The sequence below is a fragment of the Chinchilla lanigera genome, unplaced genomic scaffold, assembly GCF_000276665.1.
Source record: "Chinchilla lanigera isolate Chin_1 unplaced genomic scaffold, ChiLan1.0 scaffold00043, whole genome shotgun sequence".
NCBI classification, from domain to species: domain Eukaryota; kingdom Metazoa; phylum Chordata; class Mammalia; order Rodentia; family Chinchillidae; genus Chinchilla; species Chinchilla lanigera.
The window spans coordinates 11006854-11020997 of record NW_004955444.1 but is presented as its reverse complement, the minus strand read 5'-3'; the positions used below and the strand labels follow the sequence as shown (position 1 = coordinate 11020997).

General features: G+C 35.9%; 1 protein-coding gene across 3 annotated transcripts in view; it reads left to right on the top strand.

Annotated features, from left to right (window-relative positions):
* LOC102006622 (chromosome unknown open reading frame, human C8orf34) overlaps positions 1–14144 on the top strand; it is a gene marked incomplete in the record, with an annotated part of 371108 nt that overhangs the window by 50807 nt on the left and 306157 nt on the right. For all 3 annotated transcript variants that reach the window (XM_013518173.1, XM_013518172.1, XM_013518171.1), the window contains 1 exon segment: positions 12409–12556. In XM_013518173.1, coding sequence (XP_013373627.1) covers positions 12409–12556 — 148 coding nt within the window.

Genomic DNA, 14144 nt, shown 5'->3' with positions numbered 1-14144 from the left:
TTTTGTAAAAGGTTGTCTGTCTGTTAATGTTTTCCTCCTTTTATTTTAAAATAAATAAAAAATAAATTAATTAATTTTGTGCAGCTACCCAGTAGGATATTTTTTAAATTATATATATTTTTAAAATTATAGTAAAACACATATAAAAGTTACAACTGGACTTGGTGGCACATGCCTATAATACCAGCACTTGGGAGGCTGAGGCAGGGGGACCGTTGTGAATTTGAGGCCAGCCTGGGCTACAAAGTGAGTTTAAAGGCAGTCTGAGCTGCATAGTGAAACCCTGTTTCAAAAAGTCCAAAAAAAACTTAGTATTATAGGTCTTGGATATAGCTTAGTGGTAGAGCATTTGCCTAGTATTCATAAGGCCCTGGGTTTAACCCTGAATGCTGAAAAATAACAAAAGTGGGTAACCCTCTTTTGTGGGTGCTGAAAGTCAACCCAGGGCCTAGTAGTATGCAGGTCCTCCACCACTGAATGATATCTACAGCCCCTCACAAGTGTAGAGTTTTGTGGCATTAAATATGCCCATAATGTTGTGCACCTATCATTTCTGTCCATTTACTGAATTTTTTCCATCCTGGCTGACTGAAACTGTATACCACTAAGTAATGAATCCCTTTTCTCTGTTACTCCCTCCAGTGTGATATTATACACCTGGTTTTCATTCTACGTACTACTTGGAAAATATCTAAAACATATGTTTTTAAGTGAAATTGTGAGCTATATAAGATGTTACTTTTACATAAATGAGAAGAAATAGGAGCATATACTGTTCTTGAACACATTTTTATAAATAACACCCTAAGAGTTTAATAATGGTGACCTGAATAATTTGGACCAAGCAGAACTAAAAAGAACTGCAATATATATCCAAAATAGAGAAAATATTTTTTTGAGCTTCAAAAAACAAGAAGTTAGTAAAGAATGACTGGGCTGAGATGCAGGAAAAGATGGAAGTTCAGGATGCTAAGAATTGTATTTGGGGCTTACTTTGCCCTGAGGTTATTAGCCCTTTCTAGTGCTTTTCATATTCACACAGCTACCCCGTAGGATATTTTTTAAATCCAACCATTGGCTACCAGGGTTTTCCTGGAACCAGGGTCCCAGCAAATGCCTGTACTTTGAACTAGGGCCTAGAACTCTGCTCAAATAATAAAGGTGGAGAAAAGGAAATTTATGAGTCCTAGCCTGCAAGAGGTTGTGGCTTGGGTGAAGAACTCATGAGATAAAATCACTGGTAGCTGTGTTGCAAAAGCACTGTAAGCAGGCTACATGAACAAGAAGTGCTCACCTAAGGGTGCTCTACTGCTAGATATGAGATTAGAGACATTGGTTCCACCAAACATGGAGCTGCAAGAAATTCAGCCTGAAGTTCAGTGTTCAGAGAGTTATAATGATATTCTAAACGAAGATTACACAATTGTATTAGAAGAAATATAGACTGTTGTATATGAAAAAATGAGACATGTCCTGAAAATAATCCCTACTGCATCTTTTGGAGCAAAAATTAATGTAAGACTAGGCCTTATTTTGGGAGAAATATGGTTTCTAATATTTATGTCTTATTTCTTTTGCTTATCCATGTTATGTATTGCTGCAACTCTATTGATTTTCATACCTGTTTAGTTTTTCAATGTGTGAATGCACAATTGATTTTTTTACTCTACTGTTAAACACATTTGCGTACTTCCATGTGGCCCTTATTGATAAACAATCAGGAAGATGGGTGGCTTGGGACTTGCCATTGCCATTTGTGTGGGACTGAGTCATTAAACTTGTTGGATAGCATACTAACTCCAGGTGGATAGTGTCAGAATTGAATGGGGTTGTTAGATGCTTCGTTGGTGTTCAGCGCATCAGACAGTTGGTAGTTCGTGTTGGAAAATCCCTCAGAGGGTTCTTAGGTAGTAAATGCGTAATGAAAGAGCAAAAGTGACTGTCATAAAGGTCTAGAGAGCAATTAACTTTAGGAGATGGAGCGATCATTGTAAAAAGAGAAGTCATGCTATTTCCTGGTTAGCAGCTCTAAAATTTGCTCTTGCAATTGTTTGCAGTTGAATACTACTGAGGAACGATTTATAAGCCATCTTGACAAATTATTTATTTATTCTGAGACATAGAACTTTTAGAGAGACCAAAAAGGTAAGCTTTCTGCACTGTGCATTCTTTACTTACAGAAGACTAAATGGGAAGTCACATTGCTATGAAGTAGGGCTCATGCATTCCACATGGTATGTTATATATGTGTTCTCTGCTCTTGACAACAGGCTGACAAAGATATTGACAGATATTTTCCTCCTCATTTTAAAGATGAGACAATTAGAACTTCAGAGAACTCAATAACTTAAATTCATACAGCCAATATATAGCTAAGATATATATTCAGGTTGGTCAATCACCCCATCTATGACTTCTTGTTAAACCACACTACCTTCTCAAGTTCTCTTTTACAGTGCATGGAATCAGACTTAGGGCTTACCTATCTAGTACTGCTTGCCCATGATGGTCCAATGTATTCATTAGCAATTTGAAGCAATAATGCTGTAGAGAAAGAAATGTATATGATCTTTCCTGAGATCATCAACTCCAAGGGAAGGTGCAGGATGCACACTGTGAAATTTTCTCATTAACCTGCAGTGCTGTTTCAGTTCACCTTTTGAAAAAAAAGATAGAATGCTGGAATTAAGTAATTTTTGCCCAAGTGAGAAATATCTTTTTTTATTCAGGCAACTTCAACGTACATATTTTTGTATTTTTGTCACAGATTAACTAATTAATTTAGTTGAGTTTTGAACTCTTTTATTATTTCCACTAAATATTGCCTATCTCTGTACTCCTACAGAAGTATTTCCAGATAAATGATGGAAAATCCCACATTTCCATGTGATATGCCAACATTTCTTACTGGCGACCTTGAGTTTTGCTTAGAAATTTAACTGAAAGCTTATATATTTTATATGACAGTGCTCTCAAAGTGCACACTAAATCTTGAAATTGTTTAACCTGAGAAGACATCTCTGCATAAGAGGAAAGATTAGAAAGCATTAAACAAAATATGTCATCATTTTTCACTGGATAATTCACCTAGCTAGATGAATTATTTACTGATATTATTAAAAAGAGCAAGAATTCAGCATCTGTGATCCAGTTTTGACATTGATAATGACACATTTTTAGTTGTGATGTTTACATTATTTGTAATCTTTACTATAAGTGACTTATTTACTATAAGTGACTTCACTTATTTACTATAAGTGACTTCATCTACTTTCATCTCTGGATTATGGTCCATAATATTCAATGAGACTAACTACATCCTATTTTTTAAACTACAAATGAGCATAATAAATCAATTTTTATATTAACATATTTAAGAAGGGCCAAGAGCACTTATATTAACATATTTAAGAAGGGCCAAGAGCTTTACAAATAGGAGATGCACATTTTTTTTATCTTCTAGGCTTGTATGGTTGTGGTTGTGCATGTGGCTATGACGGCACTGCTGGTTGTTAGTGAAGGCCAGATGACCTGAAGAGAGCAAGCTCTAAGAATATTTTTGTGATCTCTGGGGCAGCAGGGCCTGTGAGAGGAGTGAAAGTCCATGCCCTGCACTTACTCCATTATCTCTGGGACATCAGGGCCTGCAAGTGGGGTATAAGTCTGCACTCTGCACTTCCTCCACTGTCCTCAGGGCAGTGAGGCCTGTGAGAGGAGTGTGAGTCTGTGCTCTTGCTTGCTCCATTATCTCTGGGATAGCAGGGCCTACAAGAGGAGTCTAAGGACACACACCTTTGGCCGGTGGACAGACCAGAACTCTAAGACTTGAGACCCAGGACAATAGCTGGGCCCTGGGTGGACAGGCGCACACATGCCTTTGCGGGGTGGAGAAATTAGTGAGACCAGCAACATGGAAATGTCTTAGCCACAATGAGGAGCCAGCAGTTGGACTCCGGAAAACATCACCAACAGAAGACCAGTCCCAGCCCTCACATCCAGAGACCAAGATCAGCTCCTTACCCAGCACATTTCTGGGATTAAATTGGATACTATCACAGAACTGTAAACATTAGAGGTATTTTACTACTTTCATTCTCCCTTGTTTGTCTCATTGGCTATCCCTTTCCTGTCTGGTTGGATGCCATCTTGTTTTGTTTTGTATTCTGTAGTTATTTTTGTATTTGGTCCTTTTGTTTCTTTTTGTTCTCTCCTCTCTTTCCCTGGTCTCCTTTTTCTTTCTTTTTTTTTCTTTTTCACCCTCTTTCTTTTATTTCCTTCTTCTGTCAATGTTTAGGTTTCTTACATTCCTTTTCTTCTACAGATCCTCTTTCTCTCTTTCCTCAACTACTTCTTCAATTTAAAATTTCAAATGAGTAAACATTGTCTCTGCCCTTTCTGACTACTCCTTTGTATTCTATTTCATTCTTTCCCTCCTGTGTCCTCCAGTTTCCCAAACTTGAGTGATCATCCTTTACTCTTTAGCCTTGATTGTACTATATTTAACCTCACTCATCACTTCGGTCTATCCCTTGCCCATCTTAACCACCCTAACCCCCACAGAAGGGTAAAATCATCCAATTAACGGGAAATTCACTGCATACAACTGCACAGTATATGTTTGATTTTGTTACAGAATTTTAGACTTTGTTCCTATTGTCAGAGGTAACAGGTTAATGGTTACCATAGTTTATCATTAGTTAAGATTTACTTGAAACTATTGTTGTTACTAACGGTATTACTTTATCCTGGATGTCATACATATTACAAAAAGTTTTTCTCCCATACCTAGCAACACTGTGATTGTATGAGGGCATAGTCATCACCACAGCCCAGTACCAAAGGATTAGGAGCTGAGCCAAATAGTAATTTTGCATCCTTTACAAATTGGAAAGATAGGGTCTTGAGATGGCTACAAGAAACCACCTACATCTAGAAGACATCCCTGAAGAACAAACATCCTCTAAGTAAACCCCAATACTAGCAAGAAAGCTACATATCACAAGAAATTGTCAAGTATCAATATAAAAACAAAATAAAATTAAAAAGGGAAAATGGAAGATGACAAGATGCAGAAACAAAATGTGACTCCAGAGTCCAAGCCTACCCAGGATAAGCCCAGAACTCAGGGACAGAGATGAAATTGGAAGTCAGACACTGGAACTTTCTGAAATCATAGAAGCAGAAGTGAAAAAAAAAGTGGAAAAGGTTATAGAGAAAATAATTTCTCAGGTACAGAAAGAAATGATGCTTAAAATCAAAGATAATTCAGAAGATACAGATAAAAGAGCAGATGAGCTTAGAAAAATGATGGAACGAGAACAATATCCAATATAGGAAAGAAATGGAACCCATGAAACAGATTCTAACAGAAATCCAAGAGATTAAAACCTCCATTAAAAGTATATGCAACAGATTGAATGGAGAGGACAGAATTTTAGATTTTGAAGACAGAATTACACCTAGTGATCATAAAAAGAAAGATGTCTTAAAAGTAGCAAAAGACCATGAAAAATCAATCCAACAAGTATAAGATGAAGCACAGAAGAATAACTTAAGATTGACTGGGGTCAATGGGAAAGCTAGAGACAGTGCAAATGCCATAAAATTCTTCAGAGAAATAATGGGAAAAAACTTCCCAAACATGGATAAAGAATTTGACATCCAAATACATAAAATATACTGAACTCCAAATAGTCATGACCAAAATAAAACTACACCAAGATATATAACATTCAAGGTTTCAAAAATTCAGCACAAGAACAGAATATTAAAACTTGTTAGAAAAAAGAAACAGATAACCTATAAAGGAAAGCCTATCAGACTCATGGCAGACTTCTCAACACAAACCCTCAAGTCAAGAAGAGCATGGAGTGAAGTATTTCAAGTGCTGAAAGAAAACCACTTCCAACCCAGATTGACATACCCTGCAAAACCATCTGTCAAAATTAATGGAGAAAAAAGATACTTTCATGACAAAGAACAACTGAAGGGATTTATGATCACCAAGCCAATCCTACAAAGAGTACTGAAAGATATTTTAGACAAAGATAAAATTTACCACAATTCCAGCAACAAAAACAAACCACAAGTCAGGGCAAGCAATTAAATGGAGGGGAAAAGCAGGGAACCAATAGTAGGAAAATACCATAACAAAGATAAGCCAGTGCATGTGAGTTATAACCACCAACATAAATGGCCCTAATTCACCATCAAAAGAATCACACTGGCAGAGTAGAACAAGAAAAGAGACCCAACAATAAGCTGTGTACAAGAAACACATTTAATGCAAAAGGAAATTCATAGACTGAATATCAAAGGATAGAAAGCATTTTCCCATGCAACAGGAACCCAAAAAAAGCAGGGCTAGCTATTCTGTTTGCAGACAATGTGAACTTCAAGCGAAGAATGATCAAAAGAGAAAAAGAAGGTCACTATATATTTGTTAGAGGAAAATTTCAAGAGGAAGAGATAACAATCATACATATATATTCACCAAATACAGGACAAGTATTAATAATGTGAAAAATCAAATAAGCAATAACACAATTGTAATGGGAGACATCAATACCTCATTGTTACAAAGAGATGAACTAGACAAAAAAGCAGCAAAGAAATATCAGAACTGAACCAAACCTGTGAACAAATGTACTTAATAGATGTTTTCAGACTGTTCTACCCAACATCATCAGAATGCGCATTCTTCTCAGCTGCACATGAAACATTCTCTAAAAGAGACAATATACTAGCCCACAGAACACCTTATGTAAATGCACAGGAATTGAAATTATCCCATGCATATTATCTGACCACAGCATAATGAAATTAGAAATTAATGGCAAAAGAAACCACAAAAACTCCATAACACATGGAAATTTAATAATACCCTCCTAAAGAACCAATGAATTAGAGATGAAATAGAGGAAGAAATAAAATAATATCTACAACTAAACAAGCATGCAGATACAGCATACCAGAATTTATGGGACTCGATGAAAGCAGCCCAAAGAGGAAAATTTATAGTGGTGATTTCTCACTTCAAGAAAACAGAATGAAAACAAATAAACAATGTAATGTTACAGCTAAAGCTTCTAGGAATATAAGGGTCAGACAAACCCAAAGCCCACAGATGAGAGGAAATTATAAAGATTAACACAATGGAAACCAAGAAAACAATACAAAGAATAAATGAATCAAAGACTTGGTTCTTTGAAAAAATAAGTAAAATTTATAAACCCCTAGCCAACCTTATCGAAAAAAGGAAAGAAAAAACTCAAATTCATGCATTTAGGAATGATAAGAGTGAAATCAGTACAGAGCCTGTGAAAATTCAGAAGAGCATCAATACCTACTTCAAAAATCTTTACTGTCATAGAATGGAAAACCGGAGATATGGACAGATACCTAGATACGTATGAATTACCAAAGCTGAATCATGAAGATATAAATATTCTCAATAAACCTATATCAGTTCATGAGATTGATAATATAATTAAAAACGTACCAACAAAGAAAAGCCCAGGTCTGATGGATTCACTGCTAAATTCTACAAGAAATTTAGAGAAGACTTAATGCCAATACTCGTTGAACTCTAATGAATTTGAAAGGGAAGCAATACTCCTTAACTCATTCCTAGAGATAAGTATTACACTGACACTAAAACCAGAGAAAGATACAACCAAAAAAGAGGACAACAAGCAAATCTCCCTAATAAACATAGATACGACAATCCTCAATAAGATATTAGCAAACAGAATTTAATGAATCATCAAGATTATACCCCATGACCAGATAGGATTTGTCCCAGAAATACAGGGATGGTTCAACATATACAAATCAAAAATGTAGTACACCATAGCAACAGAGCCAAAGACAAAAATCACACGGTCATCTCAATAAGTGCAGAAAAAGCTTTCGATAAAGTCCAGCACTTATTCATAATAATGAATATTTCAGAAAATTGAAATAGATGGTTTCTATCTCAATTTGATAAAAGCCATATATGACAAACAAACAGCCAACATCATACTAAATGGACCAAAACTGAAAGCTTTGACTTTAAAATCAGGAACAAGATAAGGATATCCAATATCACCACTCCTATTCAACATAGTTTTGAAACATTAGCAAGAGCAATACGACAAGAGAGAGAAATAAAAGGAATAAGGATAGGAATGGAAGAAGTTAAACTATCATTATTTACAGATGACATGATACTCTACATAGAAGACCCTAAAAACTCCACCGAAAGACTCCTAGAGTCACATTTAGTTGTGTGGTTAGATACAAAGTCAATACTCAAAAGTCAATAGCATTTTTTGTACACAAATAACAAACTCACTGAGAGAGAAAAGTGAAAACACACCCTTCACAATAGCATCCAAAAAAAATTAAAAAGAAATACTTAGGAATCAATTTAACAAAGGAGGTAAAGGATCGATATCCCAGTTTTAGAAGGAAGTGATAGACAGTCTATCATGAAGGTTTATGTATAACTCAAGCCCTTTGTGAATGCTTTGCTGTCATTAGCTTTTCAATCTCCATGGCAACCCAATGATGTAGGTATTATTATTATTATTATTCATAATTAGCCAATGGATTATTGCATATTAAAATTACTTAATGCCTTGCTCAAAGTCATAGTGCTAGTAAATAGGAGATACATGTACTGAATGTATTTCATGTCTTTAATCTCATGTACTTATTAATAGAATATAAAGGTTCCCAATGTCCATCTAGTTTTAAACACTGAATGTCTAATCACTACCATCTCATGTATCTTCCACTGCATTTTGTAATAGTTACCAATGTTCTATGCATTTGATCTTCTGCTGATGACAACTGCTACTATGTTTTGTTTGCAACTTGTATGCCCTAGGTATATCTAGCCTGCATGTGTAAACAGGATCACGTTAAAATTAAGACATCCATTTTATCAATTCCCATATCTTTAGCCTAGAATGTCCATAAATATTTTGTTTCACATCAATAGTCCTATTAACATTTCTATAGGTTATGTATACTCACAGCCAAAATCTCCCAGAGAATTTCATGCTATGACTCTTACACTAATAGTAAGAACTGTAGATGAGCCTCCTGTCCCTCCCTAGACACTGTTCCCTAAGATGTTCAGCCTCTGTACCTGAGACTGGCTTAATGATCGGGAATATTTTTCTTCTTCTGATGAATGATCCTTGTGAAAGTGCCTGGAATCAGTATCCTGCTACATCTAGCTGCACAACGCTATTCTCACCTCCTCAAATCTATCAGCTCCTCAGATCTATTTTTGTATTTCTAAGTCCTAGCAGTGGAAAGAAATCAATCTTTTTATTGCCAGGAACATATTTGCAAATCTAAGGATTTAAATTTTCATGCCTGAGGAAGGGATTTTGGCAAGCTCAAGTCCTCAGAACCATTTGAGTCCTAATGCCAATGGATGCATGGATTAAGTGAGAGACAGGATCATTCCTCTTTTAAATAGAATTGTCTAAAACTGGTCTTTTGCCCAATTAAGGTACTTAACATACCCTATTGCAAAACATTAACTATTTTCATTTTGCTTATGACTGAATGGATTTCATGTCTTTAATCTCATATACTTATTAATGGAATATAAAGGTTTCCAAAACTAATTACTAGACTGATAATATTTTTAAAATGTAATAGAGATTACTCAATTTATTATGTTTAATCCAGCTTCTAAAGAGAACATAGGTACATTTTATTCATTATTTTAGAAGAATAAAAATATAGAAACTTTCTATCCAGTTTAAAGGGTAACAATGTAAAAATAGGAAAGCACATGGGATCTCTTGAAGTCTCAAGAGAGAAAGTACTGTGGATATGCAGCCTTCCCTGACCTATTTTTTAATCTTACTGTCCAGTTTTTCTTCGATGAATAGTCTAGTTAATTCTTTGCTTAACTTTCTTTCTATCTTCCAGTGGCCTTTGTAAGGTAGAGTGATTTCAAATACAATGTATTACATCTCTTGTAAAGATGCAACATCTGAAATGTTAAATTGTATCCTACTGATGTATAATTGGGGTGTAATTGACCACTGTTTTACTTCATGATTATTATTACAACAACAGAAGGGCACTTTACTTATCAAGACATTAATTGAGATGTTTCCATAGCAGAAATAATTAAGACCTATGGCAACTGGTTGTTTGCTTACCTATTTTACAGCATATAAAATTACCACATTTGCTTGGTAAATACTTTGCATTGTAGTATACTGATGGTAGAAGCCCTTTGTGCTTTTGAGTTCCAGCTCTGTTCAATCTGCATGATTTGGAGATCCGGTGATTTTATTCATGTCTCTAAAATCAACTTAGGGTTGGTCTTGTCATGTATACAACTAATTTGGCCTCTACTTAGATAAATTTGAGTGTTTCTAGGTGGTTATAAATGTAAGTAAATAGATCTGAAATAATGATGGCATTTTCTTGTACTGGAGATCAGAAAATTGTATTTGGCTGTACTGAAAAATTTATGAGTGTTTAATTGTTACTTATTAATACAATAAGGTATTTTAAGTACTTATATTTACTTTTAGCCAATCAATCAAGCATTCATTTATTCACTATTTGCCAACTCTGAGCTAGGTAATCCTCTAGGGAGAGAGTAGAGCTCAAGCCGGGCAAGCCCTTGTTCTTAGTACTTGCAAAAGGGGAAAGCAACAAACAGGTGAGAAAATCTTTAACGAAATGACTCTGAAGAGTGCTAAATGTGATAAATAAAATAACTTGTGAGGCCTACCCAGGGAGAGCCTCTCTTTAAAGGTACCAGATAAGATTGAAATGTATAGAAAGTTTTGTTACAGTGAAAGACATATTGCCGCAGATCCTTCTCACAATACTCAAGCATTTCTGCAAGTGTTCTTTGGTATCCTTATGAAGTGTGACGAAATTAAAGTAAGTGCTGCTCCCCAGCTTCCGCCCAATGGAGAGGCAGGCTTGTAAATACATGAGTGCCTTCTTCATCTTCATATTCACTGAACCTGGCACTGTGCACCTTCTGACCCTTCCCTAAAGTCAAAGTGACTGTGGAAAATAAACCTTCCGAAGCGATTTGGGACATGAAGGCAGCTACAACAACACAACTGAAGACACTTACTAGACAGGACTTTCAGAACTGCTTCAGAAAGTGGCAAGAAGGATGGAATAAGCATGTCTGAAGTGAGGGGCAGTGTTTTGGGGGATTAATGGCACGATATCATTTACTGTAATAGAGTTTTAAAATTTAAGTGCTCACAGTATCTTTTGATTATACTTCTTATCGTTGGAGACTGACTGATGAGAAGCCTGCCATCTGAAAACCTGGCAGGACATTCAAGGCAGAGGAACACAGCCCACCATGAACACACTGTCAAGTCCTCCTTCCACTAGGACCCCTGATACCCATCTGATTTTTATGGCCGGCTCATTAGAATGACTGTTGCTCATGGAATCTGAGTTTAAAATAACAACTGATGGACTAGAATTCTTGGCAAAGCCCAGCCATATAAAATGTGATGGACAGGAATGTAAAATGGTGCATGCAAGTTCATAAACCCAGTTCCACGGCACAAAATATCATCCACGTGGCTTGACAGCTGTTCATGTCCAAACAATCTGAGGGTTGTAATTCACCATAAACTGGAGATCCTTTTTTGCTCTTCCTGACCAGAGAAACTAATGTAGACATTATCCGTGGGCAGATTACACCGCAATTTAAGGTATCATTAGAGTTGTTTAAAAATAGAGCATCCTGTTTTGCAGGTAGAGACCTCACTATTGCTAAAGTGAGAGAGAAAGAGAGAGAAGGAAAAGGCTGGAGGGAAGGAAGTGGGACGAGGATAAGAAAATTTACCTAACAGGGCTTTTTGTAAGAAGAAAATTCTCTATTATTTGGAAACTACTTAAGACATGCTTTTGGTTTCTGTGAGTCAGTATCTTATTGCTTCTTTCATTCCAAAAATTTTTCTTCACTTTGGGATGTTTAAATATACAGTTAAGAAAGAAAAATGACATTACTATAGAAAGTATATGATAGACTTTAGCTGCATCTTAGTTTGAAATAGAATATCCCAAAACAATACCAGAAATTTAAAATGCTGAGTCCATACTTTTGAAAATAATTTTAATAAGTTGTAGTATGTCCTTGGCTAGGTAGAATAATAAACATAAATATAAATAAATATATGTGGGGTTTTTAGCCATGTAAATAGTTTACTAATCTGTAATTCACTATCCTAAAAGTCAGAACAATAACTCATATTTGCCTGAAGATATTCTCACTAACATTAAGTTAGTGGCTGCATACAAATGTTTAGAGAAGTGACTGACAATAATAAATTCTAAGATCACGTTTGTTGTAATTCTTGCTGTTGTTATTAGATGCCAGTGTGTGCTCTCTTCTGTCTCCAGGAGTTAATGACCAAGTTAATAACTGAGACACCTGACCAGCCGATCCCATTTCTCATCGACCATCTTCAATCTAAGCAAGGAAGCCGCGGGCACCTGCAAAGGACTTTGTCTGGATCTGCAGCTCTCTGGGCAGAAAGTGAAACATCAGGTAAATGAAAAATACATTTTGCAGTTCATTTAATGATTAGATGTAATTTTACATCTAATGTAAAAGTTTTGAAAGTTTTAAAAATTATAGTAAGACAAATCTAGATGGTTATATAGGGTTTTCATGTATTCATCTTTGACTTTACCCAGATGCTAAAATTTATCGTAAAATATATTTGAATTTGAGTATCTTGTAATGTAACATGCCTCAAACATGAAAATCAGTGAATTTCATTTTAATAGAAATGACATGGATTTACATAAAAAGATTGTATTCTACACGAATTCAAGCTAAGTATTCTAAACTTTTGTTTTTGTGAGTGATTTGAATTGAGTGCTTACAGCTCATCTGTATAGAAAAGTAAAGAGCAGATGTCTACAAAGTTGTGTTTCTTTTTTTATTTTAAAAAATAAAAGACGGAAAACTTTATGTATTATGCTTCCTATTCTCCAAGTTTATGATTACTTTTTATTTCAACCCCAAACCCAATATTATCCTATATAATAAGCGAAACTTTAGGAAGAGTCATTCTCTGTGAATATTGGGAAGCCAACCATCCAAGTCTACAGCAGCCTGTTTCTCCCATGGCTGTATGAATAAGATTTCTGTTTTTCCTTTTTTACTTCACCCAGGGTCTGTTCTCAGCAAGCCAGCCACATGGCTTCCTTACCTCAGGATACCATTTTTAAAACTAGCAAGGGAATTTCTCTTATTCAAGTCTGCTAACATGGAGTCATATAATATAGTCTTAACATCGACATGCCAACATTTTTGCCGTATTTTATTGAATGTAAGCAGGTCAAACTTCCTGTCTTATAGTAAGGGGAGAGAATAGTATAGGGCATAATACCATGGTACATGGATTATGGTTAAAAATTTACCATGTTAGTCAGGAATGGTAGCACACATTTGTAGTCCCAGCATTTAGAAGACAAAGTTCAAGGGCAGCCTGGGCTGCATAGCGAGTTCAAGGCCAGCTTGAACTACATAGTGAGACCCTGTCTCAAAAAAAAAATACCAGGTTATTCTTTAAGTTTTCTTAGAATTCTGACTCACACAAGCACTTAATGACTCCAAGAGAAGGTGTGTGTGGGGGGAATTATTACATTCAGTTTTCTGATTGAGTAATGGGATCATACTCATTGAATAAGGCAAGATGGGAACATCAGACTAAATTTATAAAGAAAAATATAGCGTAAGTTTAATTCCTACTGGTGGACTTGAGTTTCTTGTGGAGCATTTTAGCAAAAATCCCAGTATGTAGGTGAATATGACTCTAAAACTCTGGGGGTGGGTCAAGGCTCGAGTCTCATATTTAGGACTCCTTTGGTACCATATAAGTGATCATAAGAAGCCAGGCCTGGTGGCTCACACCTGTAATCCCAGCACTCCAGAGGCTGACGCATGAGGATCACTGCATGTTTGAGGCCAACCTGGGCTCCTACTGAGTCCAAGGCCAACCTGAACTACATAGCAAGATCAGAAGAAGAAGAAGAAGAAGAAGAAGAAGGAGAAGGAGAAGGAGAAGGAGAAGGAGAAGGAGAAGGAGAAGGAGAAGGAGAAGGAGAAGGAGAAGGAGAAGGAGAAG